Raw genomic sequence first — 25,834 nt, forward strand, 5'->3', positions numbered from 1 at the left:
CACCCCACACACCCCACACACCCCACACACCCCACACACCCCACACACTCCACACCCCACACACCCCACACACCCCACACACCCCACACACCCTACACCCCACACCCCACACACCCCACACACCCCACACCCCACACACCCACACACCCCACACACCCACACACCCACACACCCCACCCCCACACACTCACACACCCCACACCCCACACCCCACACCCCCCACACCCCACACACCCCACACACCCCACACACCCCACACACCCCACACACCCACACACCCCACCCCCCGCACCCGGCACACCCACACACCCACACACTCACACACTCACACACCCCACACACCCACACACCCCACACCCACACACCCACACACCCACACACCCACACACCCACACACCCCACAAACCCACACACCCACACACCCCACACCCACACACCCCACACACCCCACACACCCACACACCCCACACCCACACACCCACACACCCACACACTCACACACCCCACACACTCACACACCCCACACCCACACACCCCACACCCACACACCGCACACCCCACACACCCACACACTCACACACCCACACACCCCACCCCCACACACCCCACACACCCCACACACCCCACACACCCCACACACCCACACACCCCACACACCCACACCCCACACACCCACACACCCCACCCCCACACACCCACACACCCCACACACCCCACACACCCCACACACCCACACACCCCACACACCCCACACACCCCACACACACACACCCACACACCCCACACCCACACACCCCACACACCCACACACCCACACACACCCACACACCCACACACCCACACACTCACACACCCCACACACCCACACACCCCACACACCCCACACACCCACACACCCCACCCCCACACACCCACACACCCCACACACCCCACACACTCCACACCCCACACACCCCACACACCCACACACTCCACACCCCACACACCCCACACACCCCACACACCCCACACACCCCACACACCCCACACCCCACACACCCCACACCCCACACACCCCACACACCCCACACACCCCACACCCCACACACCCCACACACCCCACACCCCACACACCACACACCCCACACACCCCACACACCCCACACCCCACACACCCCACACCCCACACACCCCACACACCCCACACCCCACACACCCCACACACCCCACACACCCCACACCCCACACACCCACACACCCACACACCCCACACACCCCACACCCACACACCCCACACCCCACACACCCCACACCCACACACCCCACACACCCCACACACCGCACACCCCACACCCCACACACCCCAAACACCCCACACACCCCACACCCCACACCCCACACACCCACACACCCCACACACCCCACACCCCACACCCCACACACCCCACACACCCACACACCCCACACACCCCACACACCCCACACACCCCACACCCCACACACCCCACACCCCACACACCGCACACACCCCGCACACCCCACACCCCACACACCCCAAACACCCCACACACCCCACACCCCACACCCCACACACCCACACACCCACACACCCCACACACCCCACACCCCACACACCCACACACCCACACACCCACACACCCCACACCCCACACACCCCACTGAAGGCCGGAGGGTGCAGAGGGAGGAGCTCGTGGCTTGATCTGGAGGAAGAACGGGAGCCTCCGAATTGTGGGCTAATTAAAAGTAGGGCTTTGAGGGGTTTTATTTTCCTTGGGTTGTAAAAGCCAAACCCAGGGGCTGCGGAGAGCCGTGCATTGGGCCTCACAGTCCGTTGAAATAAAAGACCAGGCCGTAAAGGCCCGGTGCTCGCCGTTCTCCAGGGCCAGCAGCTGGACGCAGGGACTTTCCCAGGCCAGGCCAGCGCCCCGCGGCCCCCCCCTCCCCCACCCCGGCCCCGTTTGTCAGAGGCGGCTGCGGGGAGGGCGGGAGAGACGTGGATTTATGGCTGCTGACTTGAAAGACAAAGTTGCCTTTTGTGTTAGAATTGGGGCGGGGGGACTGGTGAGCTGGTGGTAGAGTGGGAAGTTGGCAGGGAGGGGCCGGGGTTCAGGGGCCCAAGGCAGGGGGTGCGGGGCTTGAGGAGGCTGAGGATGCAGACAAAGGGATCCAGGGGCTTCTCAGAGCAAGGTCACCAGGCAGAGGCCCAGATCAATCAATCACCCCCTGCTGGAGGCGAGCGGGCCTCCGCCTTCCCAGTCCTCCGGCTGTTTGTAAGTGCCGGACCCTTTATACGCCCCCCCCCCCCAACACCCCTGCCCCACACACCCCTTCCTCCTCAAAACATACTCTGGATCCAGAGCCCTAATTCAGCTCCCAGACTCCCCTTTGGAAGCCCAGGGAAGAAATACGGGTCTTCTAAGTTCATGCTTTCCCTCCCATACGACCACAGCCGCTTAGGGTGGGCGCTGTTCCCTTACAGACCCCACGTCAGGGCAAGGTGAGGGCCCAGTGATGGGGACACAGGGACAGACTGTTGGGGAGAGTGATCCTGGGCCAGAGAACCCTAAGAACAAGACCAATACGCCCTCTAGGGACTGTGGGCAAGTTGCCAGCCTCCCCAGGACTCGGGTTCTCGGCCCTCGTCTCCCTCCTTCCCATCACACTTAGACACAGGGCGTTTGTAAATGCTCCGAGGAGTTTAAAGAGCATGGGAGGTGGGCCTTGGCCGGCCTCGCTGCCCTCGAAGGGCCACTCTGCCCGGCGTCACCCTGCCAGGGGCTCTGCCTGGTGGGTCTGGGTGGAGGCCAGAGGACCATCGGTGCCTGAGTTCAGCAGGTGCTTTAACTGCACCTCGGAGAGCCACATCCATCCCCCGGAATGAGCCTGGCCAATAAAGGCATGAGTTTATGGGCTTCATAAACATTTTACTAGAGAAATCAAGGCCTCAATTACCCAATGGCCTCTTCCCACTGACAGCTCGGTCTACTGGGGCCTCTGTGAAGCCCTCAGGCAGACGTGAGACAGAAGAAGCCAAGCTCTGCTTTGTACCCAGCTGCCCCCCTCTGTCTCCCGCTGACCCCCTCACCATTCCAGTCTTGCACGTTCTGACTTTACTCACAACCCCAGGGGGCTGGCGTCCCCGCACTCACCCTTCGAGCCTTCCGGAGCCTTTAGGAGGGAAGAGGGCTGCTATGCCCTCATCCCCAACCCCCAGTCGTACCCTCTCCTAACCCCTCGGTTCCCATTTATCTCAAGATCCTACTATTTTCCCTCAATAATAACTACCAAGTATTAACTCTTTTCTAAGGACCATGCTAAGCACTTTGCAAATGTATCTCGTTGACTCTCCCCAGCGCTGCAGCTCCGGGAACACGAGCTGTCCTCATCCCTACTTATACGCGAGGACACAGAGGTTCTGGAGGTTAACTTGCCCGAGATCACACAGCTGATCATGGCACTGCTGGGTTTTGGACCCAGTACTGTGTCATTCTCGAGCCTGTACCATTAGCCTCTGCACCGTAACACTACATCAGAAAGCTCTTAGAGAGCATTTCCCCACGAGGAGCCAAAATCCTGCCCTGGGAATGCTTGTGCCACCGGTGTGACAGCCTGGGATGCTGATCAGAGGTGGGCCTCGTCGGGGTCTGTGTGGAGGGAGCTGTGGGGCCCGGCCGGGCTAGGGTGATGACGGAGAGGAAAGGGGGACAGCAGGAGAGGAGGCAGCCGGGGGGCTGAGGCCGGGCCTGGGGTCTGGACCGGCGCTGTCCAATCCGCTTTTCTGTGATGATGGAAAGATGCTCGTGGTGCTTTTCCATAATGTAGCTGGGAGCCACTCGCCGCTATTGCTTGAAAGGTGGCCAGTGAGTCAGAGAAACTGAGTTTTATTCTTTTTTATTTTATTTTAACTTAAATGGTCCCATGTGGCTAGTGGCTACCGTATTTGGTCAGCACAAGGATGTTCTGCACTGCTGATGGCTGAAGTCTGCTCCACGTCCTTTGGTGATATCAGCTCCTGTGAGCACATCCCCAAGGACCTGGCCACCTCCCGATCCGCAGTCATCGGAAGGGGGCCCTGCCCGCGCAGAGCGTGGTGAGAGGCTGGTGCTTCCCTCGGCTGAAGGCACCTGAACATCATTTCACAGCACACGTGGCTGAAGGATGTAAGGGTGCTTTACCTCAGAAGCTGTTTCTGAGAGAACAGAATCGTTTGTGTCTTCTAGCACAGTCCTGGTTAGTGGAAATATAACATGAGCCACCATAGGTAAGTTAAACTTTTCTAGTAGTCACAGTTACAAAGGTTTTAAAAAACACACGATGGCCCTGGCAGTTGGGCTCAGCAGATGGAGTATCTGCCTGCAGACTGAAGGGTCCCCGGTTCAATGCCAGTCAAAGGCACATGCCCAGGTTCCAGCTTGATCCCCAGAAGGGGGCGTACAGGAGGCAGCCGATCAATATCTCTCTCTCACCCTCTCCCTTCCTCTCTGAAACCAATAAAAATATATTAAAAACAAAACAAAACATGATGAAGTTAAATGTTTTTGTTGTTGTTTATCCTCACCCAAGGTTATTTTTCCCGTTGATTTTTTAGAGAGAGTGGAATGGGAGGGAGAGAAAGAGAGATGTGAGAGAGACACATCGATTGGGTGCCTCCCGCACATGCTCCGAGGTACATGCCTTTGACCAGAATGGAACCCACGACCCTTCAGTCCATAGGTCGATGCTCTAATCCCTGAGCAAACTGGCTAGGGCAAGTTAATTTTAATAGTAAATTTTATTTTACTTAATATATCCAAAATATCAGCATTCCATATATAATCATTCTTTTTAACTATGAATAGTATTTTTATACTTTTGGACTGTCTTTTTCTCTCTCTTTTATTGTGTGTGTGCCTTGACCAGGAATCAAACCTGAACTTCTTGGTGCATTGGGAGATGTTCAGTCAGCTGAGCCACACTGACCATGGCCACTTTTGGACTGTCTTTAACATTTTAAATATTATCTCAACTTTTCCTGGCTTTGTGGCTCAGTGGTTGAGTGTCAACCCATGAACCCAGAAGTCATTAGTTCGATTCCCGATCAGAGCACATGCTCAGGTTATGGGCTTGATCCCCAGTAGGGGGCATACAGGAGACAGCCAATCTTTGATGTTTCTCTCTCATCGATGTTTCTATCTCTCTATCCCTCTCCCTTCTCTCTCTAAAAGAAATCAATAAAATCATATTTTTAAAAAAATATATTTTATTGATTTTTTACAGAGAGGAAGGGTCGAGAGATAGAGAGCTAGAAACGTCGATGAGAGAGAAACATCGACCAGCTGCCTCTTGCACACCCCCTACTGGGATGTGCCCGCAACCAATGTACATGCCCTTGACCGGAATCGAACCTGGGACCTTTCAGTCCACAGACCGACGCTCTACCGCTGAGCCAAACCGGTTTTGGCTAAAATCATATTTTTAAAAATTAAATTTTATTTCAACTTCTAATCAATATTTTAAGTTGTTGATTATTATCAAGTAAAATTTTTATTTTCCCCAATTTTTTATCCTGATAAAATACACAACATGTCAAATTAATATCTTAACCAGTTTTAAGTATACAGTTCAGTGGCATTAAATACATTCATATTATTGTGAGAACCATCACCGCCATCCACTCTAGAACAATTAAACAAAAACTCCCTTTTCCCCTCTTCCCAGCCCTGGCAACCATCATTCTACTTTCTGTCTCTATGAATTTGACTACTCCAGGTGCCTCATATAAGCAGAATCACTCAGTATTTGTCTTTGGGGGGCTGGCTTACTTCACTTAGCAAAATGTAAAAGTTCATTCATGTTGTAAGCATATGTCAGAATTTCCTTCCTTTGTAAGACTGAACAATATTCCATTGTATGCATCTACCACATTTTGTTTATCCATCCATTCATTCATTGATGACCACTTGGGTTGCTTCCATGTAGTAGCTATCATGATAATTCTGCTATGAACATGGGTGTAAAAATATCTCTGAGACCCTGGTCTCAGAGATATTTTTACACAGAGGTTCATTGCAGAAGTGGAATTGCAGGGTCATGTGATAATTCTATGGAAATTATTTTTTTTAGGAACCACCATACTGTTTTCTTTTTTTTTTTTTTTTTTTTTTCATTTTATTTTTTTTTTTTTATTTTTTTTTTTTTAATTTATTTATTTATTTATTTATTTATTTATTACATATTTTCTTGATTTTTTTTTTTATTGCCCCCCTCCCTCCCTCCCACACATCCCCTCCCTCCCCATAGTTTTATGTCCATTGGTTGTACTTATATGCATTTATACAAGTCCTTCGGTTGATCTATTATCTCCCCCTGATATCCCTACCCTCCCCACTGTAATTTGACAGTCTGCCTGTTGCTTTACTTTCTCTATATCTGTCTCTTGGTTCATCAGTTTATAAAGATCTTTATCATCCACCGCCACCATACTGTTTTCCATAGTGGCTATCCCATTTTACATTTTCACCAACAGTACACAAGGGTTCCAGTTTTTTTACATGCTTGCCAACACTTATCTTCTGATGTTTGTGTGTGTGTGTGTGTGTGTGTGTGTGTTTTGGGGGGGGGGGTTGGTTTTTGTTAATAGCCATCCTAATGAGAGTGAGGTGGCATCTCATTATGGTTTTGATTTGCTTTTCCCTAATGCTTAGGGTCATTTTATTTTATACTGAGTCTTTGAAATCCAGGGTGTATTTTGCACTTACAGCCATCTCAGTTTGGGCTGGCCACATTTCACGTGCTTAATAGCTGGCTACTCTATTAGAAAAGTGATTCTGGGGGAAGTTGGGAGCAGTGGGAAGAAACATCTGGGATCCGGCATGTTCCTAGTATAAGGAGAAAGGCTGCAGTCACCCAGGCTGCCTGAGAAGGGGCCGGGCAGCCAGGAGGCTACGTATCCCTGGTTCTTGGCGGGGATACATGCAAGGAGGGGACTGGCCTCAGGGGCTTGGAAGAGTCTGTAGTTCGGGTTGCTCCTCTAAATGGCCGTATGAGTGGGGGCAGTCTGTGCCTCAGACCCCCAGTGGCATCGGTTTTTGTAAAAGCTGTTTTGAACTCTCCATCCCAGCGTGCCCATGGATCATCACACGCCGGATAGGAGCCTGGCTGTAGCCAAAGGGTGGGAAGCTGGACTTGGGGGAGCTGCCAGCTTCCTTCCCAGCACTCCGCCTCGACCCTTCGCTGCCCCCTGGCAGCCCCCTGGAGCCTGTCTAATCAGATCCAGGCCTGACCTCTCCAGAGGTCCTGGACCAGGAGGCAAGCCTCCCTCCCTCCCTGAGCTGCTCTAGAGCTGGCTCTCAGGAGACCCCTCCCCTGGGGGTGATTTATAGAGGTGTCCGGAGCCGTTTCCTGCCTGTTTCTGCTCTCTCCCTGCTCGCTGGGTTGCTGGGCTCACTCTCTGCCCTTGCTTTCCCGGCGGCCTGGCTGTGCCCCAGGTCAGGGGAGGGAGGGGCGAGGGGATTCCTTCTTCCTTTCTCCACCACTGCTCCCGGGCAGGCCTTTGTTTACCCCACGGCTCTCTCTGGCCCTCACACTGGAAGGGCCTCCCAGCCACTGCTCACCGCTTCCTCTCATCGCCCAGCTTAGCGAGGGACCGAAGGCTGCGCCTCCCTGACCCAGAGGTCCACAGGAGGGGACCACATCAACAGCCACAAGCCACAGCACCCCCTTCCTGTCCGCCGGCCACACACACAATACCACCAACGCGGCCACGAATAGTGTGTGTAACCTGTGTGCACCGTTACCCACCGCCCAGGCCTCCAGGGAGACTTGTTCAGCGCTCAGGGTGCTCAGCGGCCTGACCCTTAGCCTCACACACTCCTGTTTGCCCAAGGAGCCTCTCTCCCCTGAGAGACAGAAAGCACAGCCCCCCCCCCCCCCCCCCCCCGTCCTGCTGCTACAAGCCGGGGGTGGGGGTGGCGTGGGATTTGTAGACCAAACATATCCCACTCCCAGAGACTGGAGAAGGCCTGAATGGCCCCAAGAAACTTTCTCCCTTACTTTCTAAAGATAAAAATGCGGCTACCTCTGAATTAGGAGTAGATTCCAGGAGTATGGACTAAGATTTGCTTGTTTGTTTGTGTTAAGGTATTTTTTATATTGATGTTTAGAGAGACAGGAAGGAAGAGGGAGAGAGAAAGACACACATTGACATGAGAGTGCAACATCGATCAGCTGCCTCCTACATGCCCCCTTCCAGGGATCTAGTCCGAAACCCTGACATGTGCGCCGATGGGGAATTGAACCGGCCACCTTTCAGTGCACAGGATGATGCCCAACCAATTGAGCCACGCCGACCAGGGCTCCTGAGGCCGTTTATGAAGGCGGAAGGACTCAGAGCCGGGAGGGCCCTCCAGAGTACCGTTCGCCTCTTCATTTGCAGAGGAGAGGACTGGCACTCGAGGTGGCCTGTCCATGCGCTTACTGCGATCCCCTGGGCATGCAAGGGACATGCAGGGCTGACCGAAGGCCTGGGGAGGGGATGAGGAAGGGGATAGAGAGGCCCATGCCTTCTGTGCACCCACCTCCCCTGGACTACATCTGTGTAGCCAGCTGGGCTCCAGGGATGGGGCTGAGGACCATCTCTGGGGCTCTGAATCCTCCCTGCACCTTGCAACACGGTGCCGATTCCCAACCAGTGAGAAGAGGCTGGTCCAACCTGCAGTCCACTCTGGCGTTACCTGCTCTTAGCTGGCGAACTAAAGGCCCAGGGCCTGGCACTTCTGATTCTGGTTTGGTAGAGCCACCAGCTGGATCTGGGCCTCAGTTTCCCCTCCGTAAAATGAAGAGGTTGACTTGACTGTTGTTAATCCTCACCTGAAGATATTTTTCCATGGATTTCTTAGAGGGAGTAAAAGGGAGAGGAGAGAGAGAGAGAAAGAGAAACATCCATGTGAGAGAGAGACATCAGTTGGTTGCCTCCCACACATGCCCCGACCAGGGCCGGGTTGACCCTGCAATCGAGGTACATGCCCTCTGCCCGGAATTGAACCCAAGACCCTTCAGTCCACAGGCCGATGCTCTACCCACTGAGCCGAAGCATTTTTCGAGGAACGCTACCCTTCAAGTGAAATGTTTGGCAGAACTACAGTTGAGTAAAGTGAATAGAGAGGCACAGCAAGGTGCTGCGGCCTGAGGGGAGGGGAAGATGGGACTCTGAGTGGGGAGGGGGCGCAGCTGCACCCGGGGGGGCCCTGGGAGTCCTGTGGACCCCGCGTGAAGAGGAGCACAGGCTCCGCCCCTCCCAACCGCCCTGCGTCCTGCTCCGGCCTCCCTCTCCAGCCTCCCTCTCCGGCCTCCCTCTCCGGCCTCCCTCTCCAGCCTCCCTCTCCGGCCTCCCTCTCCGGCCTCCCTCTCCGGCCTCCCTCTCCAGCATCCCGTCAGCCGCCTACTGCCATTGCTCCGTACGGGGGAGGAGGAGGGGCTGGAAGGTAGAGGCCACACTTTCTCCATCCCAGCGCCTTAGCCCTCGTATCTCCCCTCAGGCCAGTTCCTAGCTCTAGGCACCTCCGGGGAGCCCAGAATCCGGGCTAGAAACAAAAGGATTCAGCTCCTTAAGGAGGAGGCATCTGCAGTCAGCAGAGCCATTAGTCTCCGCCCCCGGACCCTGGGGGTCTGTGAGCTCGTCTCCAGCCGGAGTGAGGAGGGGCAGACCGCTCCCCAGCTCCTGAGGGAGCAGGCCCAGGGGCAGAGACCCGGCCCGGAGCCTGGGTGCCCTCTCCACTCCTCAGGCCTGTTTCTAGCCATGCCCTCCTGGACGGAGGCTGAGAGGCAGAGAAGCCTGGAGGCAGCAGAGGGGCCCCAGCAGTGCCTTGCCCTCCCCCCACCACACCCCATCCGCACCCCCAGCCCCGGGGCTGACCTGCAGGCCCTTGGCCAAGCACAGCCTTTGGCCTGAGACAGGGCAGGCTGACCTCTGGGTGCTCCCTAGGGAATTCTCTCGCAAGCCTGATGGGGACACCAGCTGGGGCCCTTGCCCCCACCACCTGCCCCAAGGGCCCCAAGGTGCTGTTCGTATGGGCTTTCCCTTCCAGGGGACACACGTGATTGGTTGCCAGAGTCACCCGCTGGCCGCAGGAGCCCAGGGCTGCCAGCCGCCATTCACATCCAGCTGCGGACGCTCGGACCACATGCACGGCGGCGTGGTAGCCACATCCGCCCGGCGAACGTCGATCCGCACACGTGTGGGGAGGAGGCACGCACACCCTTCCGCCGTGTTCTCCGGGGCCCTGGAAAAGGAGGAGGAGGCAGGGCAGGGGATTTGTATGCGGGTTTATATTTAATGAACCACATGCAAATGAGACGGAGAGCGCGCCACAAAAGAACCAGCCCCCGGAGGCTCCTCCGGGGAGGAGGGCACACAGGCACGCCTTCCTGGGCCGCCTCGGAGTCCAGAGCAGGCCCGTGGCCGAGGGGGCTGGAGGCAGGGGGTGCCCCCCCCCCCAGGGAGCCGGGACCAGCCCCTGCGCCCCTGCTGTGTGGGGGGAGGGGCCCCTCTGGGAGGGGAGGACTGTCCCAGTTGATGGAGTGCCCGAGGGGAGGTGCTGCCTGCCCGGACAGATGGTGAGCTGCCTTCCCGCACTTGAAGCAAAGTGGATTTTAATGAAATCACAGCCCTGGTGCTGACGCTGGGAACCCGAGAGGGAGGGAGGGAGGAAGGGAGGGGCCCCTTTTCTGGGCTTTGTAGGGTGAAGTTTGGGGACGGGCGGGGATGAGGGTGGGTGGGAACACTTAACCAGCCGAAAGCAAGCGGGGTGGGGGGTGCCACAGCCGCCGCACCAGCCACTGCAGACCAGGGTTCCAGCCGTTGAGATTCTCAGAAGGTGGGGAAGGGGCCCTGAATATTTATGACGCATTGAAATGTAGATTGGTGGCTCTGACAGTCCTCTGAGAGGCTTGTCACCTTGGATGGATATACCACCCCCTTGGGGTACCTCTAGAAGCTACAGAAGAACAGGGATGGGGCGATAAGGGAGGGCAAGGAATACCGCTGGTGCCTGTGACCAGGGCTTAATGACAGGTGGCCGTGCTGGGCAGCACTGAGCTGCCTGCTCCCCCTCTCTGGGCCTTCGTTTCCCGTCTGTAAAACAGGCAGCGCAGCATTTAGACCTTGCTAAGGGGATGAGGGTATAAAACTAAATCAGAAAGCAAGGGAGCCGAAACTGGTCTGGTTCAGTGGATAGAGCGTCAGCCTGAGGACTGAAAGGTCCCCGGTTCGATTCCGGTTGAGGGCGTGTACCTTGGTTGCAGGCACATCCCCAGTAGGGGGTATGCAAGAGGCAGCTGGTCGATGATTCTCTCATTGATGTTTCTAACCATCTCTCTCCCTCTCTGTAAAAAAAATCAATAAAATATATTTAGAAAGAAAGAAAGAGAAAGAAAGAAAGAAAGAAAGAAAGAAAGAGGGAAACGTAGGCAGCAGGACAGGAGCAGGGCTCGGAGGTCAGCAGCCCAAGATTTCCTGGTTAGAGGTTTGTCACCTAAGAATTTCTCTACACTAGGGGTGTCGAACTCAATCAGAGAAGGGGCCAAAATCTAAAATCCAGCCTAAATCGCGGGCCGAATGGTTTACTGAACAGTCATAAACTGACAATGTCATAAACTGACAGCGGAGTGCAGTGATGACAGCGCGGTGCGGGCCACATTGCAAGGCCTGGCGGGCTGGATTTGGCCCGCGGGCCTTGTGTTTGACACGTGTGCTCTAGATCTTTCTCTGAGTGCGCCCGCCCGCCCGGGCTGTGTGACCCCTCAGGGAAGGTGTTTCCCACATGGGGGCAGGGTAAGTGCTGATGTGGCCCTGTGTCTGCCACTTCCAGGAACACCCTGCCCCTGGGAGCAGGGAGCCCCCGGGTTCCAGGACGCCGGAACCCCCCTCCTTCCCTCTGCTCCTCCACGCGTGCCTCTCCCTCACAGGCGCTCTCTCTCTCTCTCTCTCTCTCTCTCTCTCTCTCCCCCCCCCTCTCTCTCGCAGCCATGTCGGACTTCCACGTGCACCCCCAGGCCGTGGCCGGCGAGGAGGGCGGCGTGGCCCGCTTCCAGTGCCAAATCCACGGGCTTCCCAAGCCCCTGATCACGTGGGAGAAGAACAGAGTCCCCATTGACACGGACAACGAGAGGTGAGCCCGGGCGGGGAGTGCTGGAGGGAGGGCGGACGGGGACGGGGGGGGGGGGGGGGGGCCCACCTGCTCCCGGGGTGGGTTTCAGCCACCCAGCCCAGTGTCCCCGGGGCTCGGGAGCCCAGACTGCAGGCTCAGGGATGCACCCGTGAGAAGGACCGTGACGGCTGTCAAGGCTGGAATTGCCGGTGCCTCGGCCTGTGTGTGTCTGATGGTGACGGTGACCTTGGGCTGGAACCGGGGCCCTGGGCTGCGTCTGTGAGGCGCAGGGTCCCTGTGGCCGGCGGTGCCGGTGGCGGTGCCGGGTCTCAGCCGAGTCCCCTTCCCCAACAGGTACACGCTGCTGCCCAAGGGCGTCCTGCAGATCACGGGGCTCCGGCCCGAGGACAGCGGCCTCTTCCACTGCGTGGCCTCGAACATCGCCAGCGCCCGCGTCAGCCACGGCGCCAGGCTCACCGTGTCCGGTGAGGGCCCTGTGCCCTGTCCGCTCTCCCATCCAGCCTCCGCACTTCTCCTCCCTCTCGAACCAGCCCCCCTTCCGCGGGCCCCGGAGACCTGGGGTGCCTTCGGAGCCCCCCGTTCCGTGCTCCCCGCGGGGACAGTTCGGGAGGGGTCTCCGGCCGCCCCCTGGCGCAGCTCCGCCCGGGAGGCCCAGCGCCGCTTGTCCCGGAGGCTCCCCTCGCTGGGGCCTGCGGCCCGGAGCAGACAGACGGGCGTGAGCAGCATCCTGGGCCCCTGGCCTCGCCTCTGCCCGCAGGACTGACTTCGGGGCTGGAACGTTCAGTCCCTGGGGCCTGGGCTGTGGGTGGGCGAGGAGGCGGGCAGGGTCCCAGGGGAAGTGAGGAATCCTGGCCTCTCCCTCGCAGGCTCAGGCTCCGGGGCCTACAAGGAGCCGACCATCCTCGTGGGGCCTGAGAACCTCACCCTGACCGTGCACCAGACGGCCGTGCTGGAGTGTGTCGCCACGGGCAACCCGCGCCCCATTGTGTCCTGGAGCCGCCTGGGTGAGCCGCCTCCTCAAAGCCCCTGCCTCTCCCACCCCCCCCCCCCACCCCCCCGGGAGGGCCAGTCTCAGCACCCAGCTTCTGGGGGACTTCGAATCCTGTTTGTTCTCCGTGGGGGTCCGGTCTCTGCGAGGCCCGGGAGGGCCCGGTTCCCTCTTGGCAGTACCAGGGAGGTCCGCCTGCCCCTTGCATTCTCCCTCCCCCGCACGGATGGCTTAGCTCCCCGGGTTACCTCGTCCCGTCCCACGCCAGTCCTCCTCCTGCTCCCATCGCCCTCAGCACCGGGCCCCTCAGGGCCCAGTCCCCCTCCTGCTCCCATCGCCCTCAGCACCGGGCCCCCTCCGCACCCTGGTCTCTCTCCCCGCCTGCCCCCCTCTGCCCTCTGCACCCAGCGATGCACTCCCACACCCCTCTCAATCTCAGCCGGTTGTCACCCCCCCGCCCCAAACTCTGGGCCCCCCCCCCCGTCTCCAGCCGGGCCCCCTAAGTCCCTAGCCTAAATCCCTAGGCAGCTGAAGGAGAGAAATGAAAGGGTGCAGATGGGCCCGCATTGTCTGAGCAGAAAGGTCACGGGGGAAGGAGAGTCTGGAGGGTCAGGGTGGGGTGGGCATTCACCGGGAGACGGCACCACATTGTAGCAGCTGAGTGATCGGGGGAGGCGGGGGCAGCAGGCGGGATAATGGAGTAGATTTCACCACTTCAGGGGCTGAATGGAGAGCTGTCTCCTTGCATTCTGACTGTGCTAATCTGATCCCGGGGTGGGGGGAGGGCCTGGGCCCTGGGAGAGGCTGGGAAGAGTGGCCTCGCCATTAGGAGGAGCCCGTAGGCACCGCCAGGGCCATCTGGTCCGACATTTCCCAGCGCGGGGCCTGCCGAGGGAGAGAATAGCTCGGTGGTCTCACAAGTTTAGGAGACAGAGTTAACCAGGTCCTTCCGCTCAGGCCTTCTCAGGGCCTTTCCATGGTGGGGCACCGTGACAGTCCAGGAGCAGAATGGATATTGGGCCTTGGAACTTTTTTCAGGAGAGACAAACCAGGCCCGGCCGGCGTGGCTCTGGTTGAGCATCCACCCATGAACCGGGAGGTCATGGCTCGATTGCCGGTCAGGGCACCTGCCCAGATTGCAGGCTCCATCTCCGGCGTGGGGCGTGCAGGAGGCAGCCGATCGATGATGCTCTCTCATCGTGGATGTTTTTATTTCTCCCTCTCCCTTCCTCGCTGATGTCAATAAAAATAAATATTTAAAAAGAGAGAGAGAGAGAAGCCAGGCAGGGAAAGGTCCAGTTCATTCAAACCCTTGCTTTCCTACGTGAAAAGCAGAGAGGAAGGGGCTTGAAGGTCACCACTGAGGGAGTGAGGGTGCTCCCTGGGACCCGGGTCTCTATGGCAAGACAAGAGTTCTCTGTGTTGCTCCCTCCGCCTCCACAGGATTCAAAGTCCCCCAAAAGCCGCATGAGACGCTCAGGAGGGAGGGTGCCGAGTCAAAGGTGGGGGGGGAGGCCTGGAGGGTTGGTAAACCTGCACAGTCTGGAACGCCCCTGTGCTTCCCCCTCTCCCGCACCCGCCTCCCTGACCCTCCTCACCTCCACCCTCCTCCCCCCCAGACGGCCGGCCCATCGGGGTGGAGGGCATCCAGGTTCTGGGCACCGGGAACCTCATCATCTCCGACCTGACGGTGCAGCACTCGGGCGTGTACGTCTGTGCCGCCAACAGGCCTGGCACGCGGGTGCGGAGGACCGCACAGGGCCGGCTGGTGGTGCAAGGTACCTCCTCCCTCCCGCCGCCTCCCTCACAGCCCCTCCTCCTGCCTGTTCCTCGCCTCAGCCACGCCCCTGGCCCACGCCCAGCACCCTGGACACCCAGGCCTGCCACTCACCTACACTTGCTCTAACCCTCTCCCTGCCCTCCCCAGGCCCCAGGCCCCAGGCCAGCCCCCCGCAGCTCTCCTCTGGCCCCCAGGAGTGCGTGTGCTGGGAACGGGAGGACAGTCTTAGTCATGGGCCCCTGGGTGCCCCTTCCAGGTGCCAGCAAGCTCCCCCAGTCATTTCTATTTTATAATCTCAGCTGGTTTCCCTCCCCTCTACCCCCCTCCCGTGTCGCTCACACGTGTCCCTCACACCGCACGCTGTTTTCATTCACACGTGCGGCACTTCCACGCTCACACCCGCTTGCGCACTCCCGGCCTGTGTGTCCTTTTCACACGGGCACCCCAGCCTCCGCCTCACACACAGCCCGCTCCCGCTCCGCAGCGCTCCGGGGGCCATCTGTCCATCCTCCTCCCCTGTGGCCAGCTGTCCCCGGGCCTGGGCTGGTCTGTGCGGTGCCCGCCCGGAGAGCCGGGCAGAGATGGGGCAGGGGTGGCAGCGAGGGGCCTGAGGGCCGTCCGCCCCTGTGTGTGTAGCATTGCCGGTGCCGTTAATCTGCCCCAGTGAGAGTGATGGAGCATTTCATTTCTCGGGTGTTAATGGAGGCGTGAGGCCCGGGATTGGAGGAGAGCGGAATTGGATGCAGGGGCGAGGGGGGCTGGCAGCGAGGGCTCATCCATCTCCCCGTCATTACCGCCTCCGAGGTGCAGCCAAACCTATTAGCACATTTATTTATTTAACAATTTCCTGAACAGGGAGCTCAGCTTGATTGCTTTCGGATACAAATGTCAGTCTTTTAAACAGTCCTTAAAACGGAGCCCTCTCGGGGCTCTGCCTCTGGTGGATGGAGGTGGGACCTGCCACCGCCTCCTGGAGCCCGGGGCCCCACCCGGAGGCTCTCCAGCCCTGTCCCTTCCCCCTTTCCTCACCGTCCCTTCCCGCACCGCCGCCTCGTCGCTCTCCACCGGCCCCTCACGGCTCGGGTGCTTCTCTGCGCGCCCCTCCAGCCCCAGCAGAGTTTGTCCAGCACCCCCAGTCCATCTCCAGGCCAGCCGGGACCACGGCCATGTTCACCTGCCAAGCCCAGGGGGAGCCGCCCCCTCACGTCACGTGGTTGAAGAATGGACAGGTGCTGGGGCCCGGAGGCCACGTCAGGCTCAAGAATAACAACAGGCACGTGTGTGTGTGTGTGTGTGTGTGTGTGTGTGTGTGTGTGTGGTGTATGCTGGGGGGAGGCTGGGCAGACGGGGCGCCTCCCCTGGGGAAGGACTAGGCTGGGTGTGAGTCTCCCGTCTGCCTCTCACCTGCTGGGAGACCTCAGCCCGGCCAGGCAGTTTGTTCTCCAAGGAGCTCAGTCTCTTATCTCCCGAATGGGGAGATGGGCCACCCGCAGGGGGCCCTGGGAGGAGGCCGGCCCTGAGGCTCTCCCTCCCCCGCCCGCAGCACCCTGACCATCTCTGGAGTCGGCCCGGAAGATGAGGCCATCTACCAGTGCGTGGCCGAGAACAGCGCCGGCTCCTCGCAGGCCAGCGCCAGGCTGACCGTGCTGTGGGCGGAGGGGCTGCCCGGGCCCCCCCTCAACGTGCGGGCGGCCCCCGTGTCCTCCACCGAGGTCCGCGTGTCCTGGGACGAGCCCCTGGTCCACACCGAGGAGATCATCGGCTATGTCCTGCACATCCGGAGGGCCGCGGGTGCGTGGGGCCGCGGGCCCGGCCGGCGCTGCAGCCCGTCCCCGTGGGCACTGCTCCTTCTCCCTTTCCTCCTGCGCGTCCCTGCCGGGCACCTTCCCTTCTCTCTCCCCGCGGCACCCAGAGGCCCGCCCTTCACCGGCCCTGGGAGGGCGCCCGCACGCCCTTACCGCTCCTGCCCGGCCCTCCCAGACCCCCCGGAGCTGGAGTACCAGGAGGCGGTCAGCAAAGGCACCTCGCAGCACCTGGTGAGCCAGCTGGAGCCCTCCACCGCCTACAGCTTCTACGTCAAGGCCTACACCCCCCGGGGGGCCAGCTCCGCCTCGGCCCCCGCGCTGGCCAGCACCCTGGGCGAAGGTGAGGCCTGGTCGCGGCGCACACACTGTTTGCAGGCACCCGGGGTAGGAGCAGAGCCCGCGCACACCTGTTCTGGTTGTGCACTGCGCGGGGTGCCCGGGTCTGAGGGGGACGGGAGGGGGGGCTGGTTCTGTGCGGAGGAAGGGGTGTCTAACTCGCGTAAGGGTGCTCCTTGCACAAGCTGGAGCCAGAAGCCAGAGAACTGTCAGGCTCTTGGGGGCCCGGGTCACCGGCGGAACCTGGAAAAAGCCCTCAGGTCGTGGCCTCCCTCTGCGCCCGCAGCCCCCGCCCCGCCGCCCCTGTCGGTGCGTGTGCTGGGCAGCTCCACGCTGCAGCTGCTGTGGGAGCCCTGGCCCCGCCTGGCCCTGCACCGCGGCGGCTTCAAGCTCTTCTACCGCCCCGCGAGCAAGGCCGCCTTCACCGGCCCCGTCCTGCTGCCCGCAATGGCCTCCTCCTACAACCTCAGCCAGCTCGGTGAGGCGGCCGCAGCCTGGCCCTGGGGAGTCTGGCCGGGGGGGGGGGGGGGTGCCTGGGGCCAGGCCGGGGGCGCAGGGGTCACCGCTGTTCCCTGCTGGGGTAGAGCCCCCGCCGGTGGCTGGCCTCTCAGCAGCCTTCCCCAACGCCTTTCCCCCAGACCCCACGGCGGTGTACGAGGTGAAGCTGCTCGCCTACAACCAGCACGGGGAGGGCAACGCCACGGTCCGCTTGGTGTCCCTGAGGGGGGCGTCCGAGAGGACAGGTGAGGCTGAAGGCCGGCACTCAGGAACGGAAGCCGGGGCTGTGGGCAGAGGGGAGCAGGGACCCGGGGGCAAGTAAGAGGGCAGAAGAGTTGCATGCAGACCTTGAGGATATAGGCTTAGGTTTGAGCTCAAAGTTTGGCTGTGTGACCTTGGGCAAGTTACTGAACCTCTCTGAGCCCTAGTTTTCTCCTCTATAAAAGAGGGAGAAGAGCTGGAACCAGTTTGGCTCAGTGGATAGTGCGTCGGCCTGCAGACTGAAAGGTCCCAGGTTCGATTCCGGTCAAGGGCATGTACCTTGGTTGCAGGCACATCCTCGGTAGGAGGTGTGCAGGAGGCAACTGGCCGATGTTTCTAGCTCTCTATCTCTCTCCCTTCTTCTCTGTAAAAAAAAATCAGTAAAATACATTAAAAAAAAGAAAAAAGAAAAAAGAGGGATAAGAATACCGGTCAGGATGGTAGGGGCACTTTACAGAGCCGTGTCGAGGGGCACAGTGTCATTCTCAGTGCCTGGCACATAGTACTCGGTCACTGGTACGAAGAGTCCCGGAGGCAGAGACAAAGCATCTATGGCAGGGGTCCTCAAACTTTTTAAAGTGGGGGCCAGATCACGGTCCCTCAGAGAGCTGGAGGGCCGGACTATATGAACTACTAATTCCTACTGTAACACCTCGGCTGCGCTCACTGCCCAAAAAACCTGGCGGGCCGGATCAGACTCCTCTGCGGGCCGCATGTGGCCCACGGGCCGTAGTTTGAAGACCCCTGATCTATGGACTTGGCGTGGGCGGGGCTCCCGGAGAAGGAGCCCCCAGAGGCCGGGGGTCTGGGCCTGCTTCCGGCCAGAGGAGCCACAGCCCCCCACCCGCCCCTCCCACAGCGCTGGGCCCGCCGTGCGACTGCCGCAAGGAGGAGGCCTCCAGCCAGATGTCCACCACGGGCATCGTCGTCGGCATCCACATCGGGGTCACCTGCATCATCTTCTGTGTCCTCTTCCTCCTGTTCGGCCAGAGGGGCAGGTGGTACTGGGGCAGGAGGAGGGGCTGGACTGGCCTGGGGGGGGAGGAGGTGCAGGGGGAGAGGAGAGTTGGGGTTTGCTGTCTCTGTCCTTTTGTCATTTCCCACCCCCACGTCCTTCTCCCTAACTTCTGGCCCCCCCATGCCCCTCAGGGTCCTCTTGTGTAAGGATGTAGAAAACCAGCTGTCGCCTCCTCAGGGCCCCCGGAGCCAGAGGGACCCTGGCCTCCTGGCCCTGAATGGGGCCAGACCGGGAGATCGGGGCCCACGGGGCCGAGGCGAGAAACGGGCGGACATGAAGGAGCTGGAGCAGCTGTTCCCGCCGGCGGGGGCGGGGGGCCAGCCAGCCCGCGGCCCCGGCCCCGGCCCCACGGTGAGTGTCCCTCCCACCCCCGGCCCTGCCCTCCCTGTCCCTTCGGCCTTCACCATGCTCCAGGTCTTCTCGGGACACAAAACACGGCCTGTGCGTCCCTGTGCCTGAGTCCGGGGAGGCCTAGGGCCCGGGCCCCGGGTGGGAGTGGGTCCGAGCCCACGCCTCGGCCGGAGGGCCCTGGGCCTCTGGCCTCCTGTGGCTGCCGTGTGACTGGCCCGCTCCCCGGCAGGACGCCGCGGCCGCTGCCCTGTGCGAGGACGCCCCGCTGCCCGTGCGGCCACGCCAGGGCCTCGGCCTTCGGGAGGAGCGGGCGGCGGAGGCCCAGGCCCCCTGCGCGGGCCTCGCCGCCCCCCCGCCTCAGGACGCAGGCCCCGGCCTCCTCGGTGAAGGACACGCCGCCCGGCCTTCCTCCGCGCCAGCTGCCCAGCCGGCGCTCTCCGGACAGTAGCGAGGGGCCCCCCCCCCCCCCCCCCCCCCATTCTCAGGTCAAAGGCAAGGCTCCTCCAGTCGTGTGGGTTCGGATGGGGCTTCCCAGCATTTCTGACAGGAGCCTCGGCAGGGGCCCCCACGGGCCTGGAGGGTCTCTGCAGGAACCCTCACCTCTGCCTGGTACCTGTATGACTCGGAGTGAACTGTTTTTCCTTTAAAAAAAAAGAGAGAAGAGAGAGGAAGGTGAATCAGACTCCAAAAATATGCCCTGCTGTGGCCGGGCCCCTGGCACTGCCACCCTCCACCCACCTTATTTTCTCAGGATGGATTTTTGCTGTTTTGGCTCTCAGCACCTACCTCAGCCGGAATGAATGTCCTTGGGGGCGTGGCCGTGGCCTCAGCCCCTCTTCCCCCACAGCGCCCTGAGTGCACTCCTACCTCAAGCCCCTTTCTGGGCACCCCCTCTCCTCCCCACACTGTAGTTTAGAGTTTAAAAAAAAAAAAAAAAAAGGCGCCTCCCCATTACCAGGTGTGAAAGAAACCGTCTACCTCAAGGCTCCCTGGCTCTTGGGCCTGTGTTGTCACTGGACCCTCTCTCCTGGCTCCACCCCCTGCCCAAGCCCTGGCTCCGCCCACATCCCTGGCCCCTCCCCCTGCCCGCGCCCTGGCTCCGCCCACAGCCCTGGCCCCTCCCCCTGCCCGAGCCCTGGCCCCGCCCACAGCCCTGGCTCCTCCCCCGAGAGGAGGCCAGAGGCTGTCACCAAGGGTAGGCCTCGCGGGGCCTACAGGAATGAAGATGGAATTGGTCAGAGAAAATGATGGAGGGAAAAAGCCAAAAAAGAGAGGAAAATTTGTTCCTTAAAATGTAAATTGTTGCTCTAAACTAAGCCACCTCCCAGCACGCTGCCGCAGCCCGTGCTGTTTCGTCTCATCTGCTCTATCCACTCCCATTTTGACCCTCTCAGCCAACTCATCCTGGCCTGGGATCCCCACAACCCTCTCTCTTTCCTGGGCCTCGGGAGGGTGGACGTCACTCTAAAGCCTGCCTCCTGTCCCGCCCACACACAGAGCCCTGGAGGAGGCTGGCCCTGGAATGTACTGTGTGCGTGATGGTGTGTGTGTGTGTGTGTGTGCACGTGTGAGTGTGCGTGGGGAGGGGTCCTCTGTCCCATGGGACACAGCCAGCCTGCCCCGCCCCTGGACGGTGGAAAGACCGCTGTCAGCAAATGGCCGGAAGCTATTTTTATACAAGGTGTGTTCAAGGGTTTTTATGTTGTGACTGCTTGTTTCCCTTTCCTGTTGTGTTGTTCTTGGAAACACTTAGTTGAAGAAGGAAAAAGAAGACCAAGGAGACAAATACCTATTTTTTATTACACTCAGAAACATTTTTTTAAGTAGCTTAAAGAGAGAAGCTTTTTTTTAAAGGAAGAAAAGATAAGTGTATCCCCTTACGTGTGAGGTTAGACTGTAAAGTCCCTGACCCCCAGGCCTCGAGGGCCCCTCGCCCTGAACGCCAATTAGCTGAAGCAGGTAGACTTTGTGGCGTTTCCCTGGAAGACGGGAGTCGTATCCGAGTGGACTCGGAAGGGCGGCCCGCCCGCCCCTTCTCCCAAATGCCGGCCGTGCTGAGGGCGTCCCACGCTCCCAGGCAGGGCCCCTGGTCCCCGCCGTGGCTTCTCCGCACGCCCTTCACCCATAGCCCCTCTCGGGTGGGAAGGGTGGGTCGAGGGGAGGACGCGGATGGGGGCCACCCGGCCTGACGGGGCCTGGCTTTTGTCACACTCTGCTCATTCTGACCGAATAAAAGTCCTGTTGCCAAAGTAGACCTCGCGTGTGTTGATGGCCGGGCCGGGTCCTGGAGGAGTGGGTGAGAGGGAGGCCAGGCCGGACGCTGTCAGGGTCAGAGCCGGGGCTGAGGACAGCAGACGGCCCCGTACCACGTACAGGCCCTGGGTGTGGGAGGGAGGCTTCCGGGGTCCCCGGTGCCAGTTAAGGGAATGGGGGCTCAGAGGAGGGACTCTTTCTAGGGCACAGTCAGAGCCCTGGCCAGCCTCTCCAGTCCTCCCTGTCCTCCCCTCCGTCCAGGCTCCGGACACCAGGTGTCGGAGCTGCCGAGGCTGCGGCCAGGCCAGGAGACCTGGAGGTCTCAGCGGGCCTCGCGCTTCCTGAGAGGCAGTGTGGTAATGCAACAGCGTAGCCTGTCGGTGTCCCCTCTGCGGCCAATATGGGAAGCCAGGGCTCCCTGCTGGGAGGCTCTGCCGGTCTGCAGGCAGGTCCCCTACCCAGAGGACCTTTCGAGAGGAACACACCAGGACAGTGGTTTGCAAGCTGGGCGACCTGGCCGTGGCCAGGGGGGTGGGGGAACTTCTCCAGGGGCTGCGACCCTCCCTGCCCACTCTCCTCCAGAGCAGGCCCACTTCCACCTGCCTTACACGCCGGGCTCGACATGAGATTTCATTTACAAACGGCTCGCTCTGCTCCTGAAAGAACGCTGGAAGCCGCTGGCCTGGCGTTTCCAGAAGCAGCCTGCTGGGGTGGTTGGGGCGGAGGTCAGGCCAGGAATCAGTGACGGTGGCTGTGGATGCCTAAGGCCACCAGAGTACCTGTCCTGCCGGGGGAGTGGGGGATAGACTTGCCCTGACTTTCCCAGAGCAAAGAACTAAACCCAAACTAAATGTGGACAGACCATCTCACCTTTTTCTATACAAAACTTGGCAAGCACAGGGACTCTTCAGCACCCCAGCCATCCAAGAGCTGCCTGGGAAGGTGGTGGGTTTGTCATTCATTCATTCATTCATTCATTCATTCATTCAAGCAGACCCTGCAAGTGTGAGAGAACAGACCAGGTCATTGGCGCCCCTGTCCAACAGCCCAAGATGCTAATTCCTCCCCCACAGAGGCACCAGGTAAACACGTAGAGACCACCTAACAGGACTCATGCAGAGGAATGCAAATGGCACACCAATTACATCGAGTACAGGTGGGGCCTGTTCTAAAGGGCCCTGACTGGGGCTAAGGTAGCAGGAGAAGCAGGGTTCCAACGAGGAGTTCAGCAGAAATAGATGTCAAAGCTGAGCGGCCCATCTGGAGACAGGGCCCTAAGATCTCTAATAGTCTAGAGACCTCAGGCTGAAGCACTGCCCCTGACACACGCACATACGTGCAAACGCATACACGCACACTGGGCAGAAAGAAGCAGCGACCTGCTGCAGTTAGTTACTGCTCTGGAACAAACCGCCCCACCAGTGCCCGGTTCATCCTGGCGTTCATTTGCTCACTGCTCTGCTCAGGATGGGGAAATCTGGTTGGAAGCAGGAAATGGAGGAGTGGAGGATGAGAGAGTCTGCCCTGAACTCTGGATTCAGGCCAGAGTGAGGGAGGGGGACACCTGAGCCCATGCCTCCCCCCCACCCACCCCCACCCCGCTCCCCCTGCAAGGACTGATTATGGGGAGTTCTGCTGCTCCTCTGGGTCCTCACAGAGCCCCTGGGACAGGGGGGCAGGGAGGCAGGGGGGCAGGGAGGCAGGGGGCAGGGAGCGGGAGAGCAGAGGCTGAGAAGAAGACTGAGGGAGGAGCCCGGTGGCGGGGAAGGGCCTTGCTTCTGGAGCTCAGGAGGGACCTGCGCTGGACTTGGAGCTCCAAGCACACAAACAGCCTGCTGGTCACCCGTGCCATGTGTCCACTGCCACAACGCAGGGCTGGCCCTGGTCCTCACTTCAAAATGCCTGCAGCCTGGCCTAACTCTGGATTAGGCAATAATTCTTTGATCAAAAAAGAAAAAAAAAATAGATATACATTGAATAGCACCAAACTGTTAAATTTTGTGCTTAAATGATCAAGAAAATGCAATGAGCCAAAACCGGTGTGGCTCAGTGGATAGAGCGTCTGTCTGAGGACTGAAAGGTCCCAGGTTCGATTCTGGTCAAGGGCATGTACATTGGTTGCGGGCACATTCTCCTGGGGGGCGTGGGGGGCGGGTTTCAGGAGGCAGCTGGTCGATGATTCTCATTGATGTTTCTGGCTATCTATCCCTTTCCCTTCCTCTCTGTGAAAAATCAATAAAATATATATATATTTAAAAATACAATGAGCCCTAGCCAGTTTGGCTCAGTGGATAGAGTGTTGGCCTGTGGACTGAAGGGTCCCAGGTTCGATTCTGGTCAAGGGCATGTATTTTGGTTTTGGGCACATACCCAGCTTGAGGGTGTGCAGGAGGCAGCTGATCGATGATTCTCTCTCATCGATGTTTCTAACTCTATCCCTCTCCCTTCCTCTCTGTAAAAAAAAAAAAAAATCAATATGTATATTTTTTAAAAGAATATACACAAATGGCCAATAAGCACATGAAGAAAGGAAAAGTAAAACGGCCGTGAGGTATCAGCTCACTCCCTCTAGGATGGCTAGAATAAAAAAGTCTGACAAGGCGGTGGAGAAATCAGATCCTCACATACTGCTGGTGGGAGTGACAAATAGTGCAGCTGCTGTGATCAACTGTCTATCTTCTCTTCAAAAGGCTGAACATAGAGTCACTACCTGACCCAGCAGTCCCATTCCTGGGTGTATAGTCAAGAAAAATTAAAACTTGTTTCTTAGTCTCTTAGTAATTAACAGCCCATTTTTATTGGGTTCAGACCAGGAGTCCCTGAGTCGTGAGGATCTCTGTGCCTCTCAGTTTTCTGTAGGCCTGTTTCCGTAGCTGCATGAGCTGCTTTTTCTTCAGGTTCTGGATCTTGGCCTTCTCCTTCCTCTGCTCTTCCTGAGTGTCCGTGACTCCCTGGGACTTCCAGCCGGATGCCTAGAGGCAACTCTAAGGGCTCTGTGCTCCTCCCAGGTCAGCGGAGCCACTGGCATTCTCGGCCCCGCCCACAGTGGCACCCTCAGACCACCGTGAGAAAAAGCCATCGCCTGCCAGCCTGGGGACTGCGAGTTCACCCCTCTAGTGGGCCCAGATACCCAAGTTAGCCCACTCAGCATAACCTAGAACTCACTAAAAAACATGTTTAACCAAAAACTCATACACCAATATTCTTCACTGCATTATCCCTACTGGATAAAATGCGTAAGCAACTTAAATGTCCATCAGCTGATGAAAAAATGAAATGTGGTATAGTCATAAAACAAGACATTTTTAAAAAATATATATTTTATTGATTTTTCACAGAGAGGAAGTGAGAGGGATAGAGAGCTAGAAACATCGACCAGTTGCCTCCTGCACACCCCCTACCGGGAATGTGCCCGCAATCAATGTACATGCCCTGGACCGGAATCGAACCTGGGACCTTTCAGTCCACAGCCAGACGCTCTATCCACTGAGCCAAACCAGTTTCGGCTCAAACAAGACATTTTTTAATAGTAAAATGGGTGAACCTTGAAAACATTACGCTAAGTGAAAGAAGCCAGTCCCAAAGGACTGAATGATGTGTGATTCCATTTATATGAAATGTCTAGAACATCAGAGGAGATTAGTGGTTGCCTATAGCTGGGGGGCTGAGGATTGGGGGAAGGAGGAGTGACTGCTAATGGGTACAGAGTTTCTGTTGGGAGTGATTAAAATGTTCTAAAATTGTGGTGATGGATCCTAGCCGGTTTGGCTCAGTGGATAGAGCATTGGCCCATGAACTGAAGGGTCCCAGGTTCAATTCTGGTCAAGGGCACATACAGGTTGCAGCAGGAGGCAACCAATTGATGTATCTCTCTCACATCAATGTTTTTGTCTCTTCTCCTCCTTTCCTAAAACAAACAAAACAATGGCGGCGGGGGGGGGGGGGGGGGGGAATCCTTGGGTGATAAGCTAAATGAAAATACAGCCCTTGCCGAAACCGGTTTGGCTCAATGGATAGAGCGTTGGTCTGCGGACCGAAGGGTCCTGGGTTCGATTCTGGTTGGGGGCATGTACGTTGGTTGCGGGCACATCCCCAGTGGGGTGTGTGCAGGAGGCAGCTGATCGATGTCTCTCTCTCATCGATGTTTCTAATTCTCTATCCCTCTCCCTTCCTTTCTGTAAAAAAAGCAATAAAATATATTTTTTTTTTAAAAAGAAAATACAGAGAGGATCCAAGATGGCTGCTCAGGTATACACCTAGCCGCAGCAGCTCACAACAATTTCAAGGGAATACAACTAAAATGTAGAGTGGACATTGCCCAGAGCTACAGGTAGTCGACTGACTGAAAACTCTACAATAGGAAGGAGGGAGAAAACCAGAAGGAAAATCAGAGGAGCT

General features: G+C 58.5%; 1 protein-coding gene across 2 annotated transcripts in view; it reads left to right on the top strand.

Annotated features, from left to right (window-relative positions):
* IGDCC3 (immunoglobulin superfamily DCC subclass member 3) overlaps positions 1-21,418 on the top strand; it is a 48,912-nt gene extending 27,494 nt beyond the window's left edge. Inside the window, exons 3-14 of one of the 2 annotated variants that reach the window (XM_084886855.1) lie at positions 12,002-12,146; positions 12,480-12,610; positions 13,013-13,150; positions 14,754-14,912; positions 16,022-16,187; positions 16,458-16,705; positions 16,895-17,059; positions 17,342-17,533; positions 17,694-17,798; positions 18,674-18,812; positions 18,964-19,189; positions 19,413-21,418. In XM_084886855.1, the coding sequence (XP_084742981.1) occupies positions 12,002-12,146; positions 12,480-12,610; positions 13,013-13,150; positions 14,754-14,912; positions 16,022-16,187; positions 16,458-16,705; positions 16,895-17,059; positions 17,342-17,533; positions 17,694-17,798; positions 18,674-18,812; positions 18,964-19,189; positions 19,413-19,631 (2,033 nt within the window). In that variant the 3' untranslated portion in view covers positions 19,632-21,418. The remainder of the gene's footprint in view (positions 1-12,001; positions 12,147-12,479; positions 12,611-13,012; positions 13,151-14,753; positions 14,913-16,021; positions 16,188-16,457; positions 16,706-16,894; positions 17,060-17,341; positions 17,534-17,693; positions 17,799-18,673; positions 18,813-18,963; positions 19,190-19,412) is intronic. The other variant, XM_084886856.1, reaches the window with a different exon arrangement.
* The last annotated feature ends 4,416 nt before the right edge of the window (positions 21,419-25,834 follow it).

This window comes from Pipistrellus hanaki (assembly GCF_964339955.1).
Source record: "Pipistrellus hanaki genome assembly, chromosome: 1".
Lineage (NCBI taxonomy): Eukaryota > Metazoa > Chordata > Mammalia > Chiroptera > Vespertilionidae > Pipistrellus > Pipistrellus hanaki.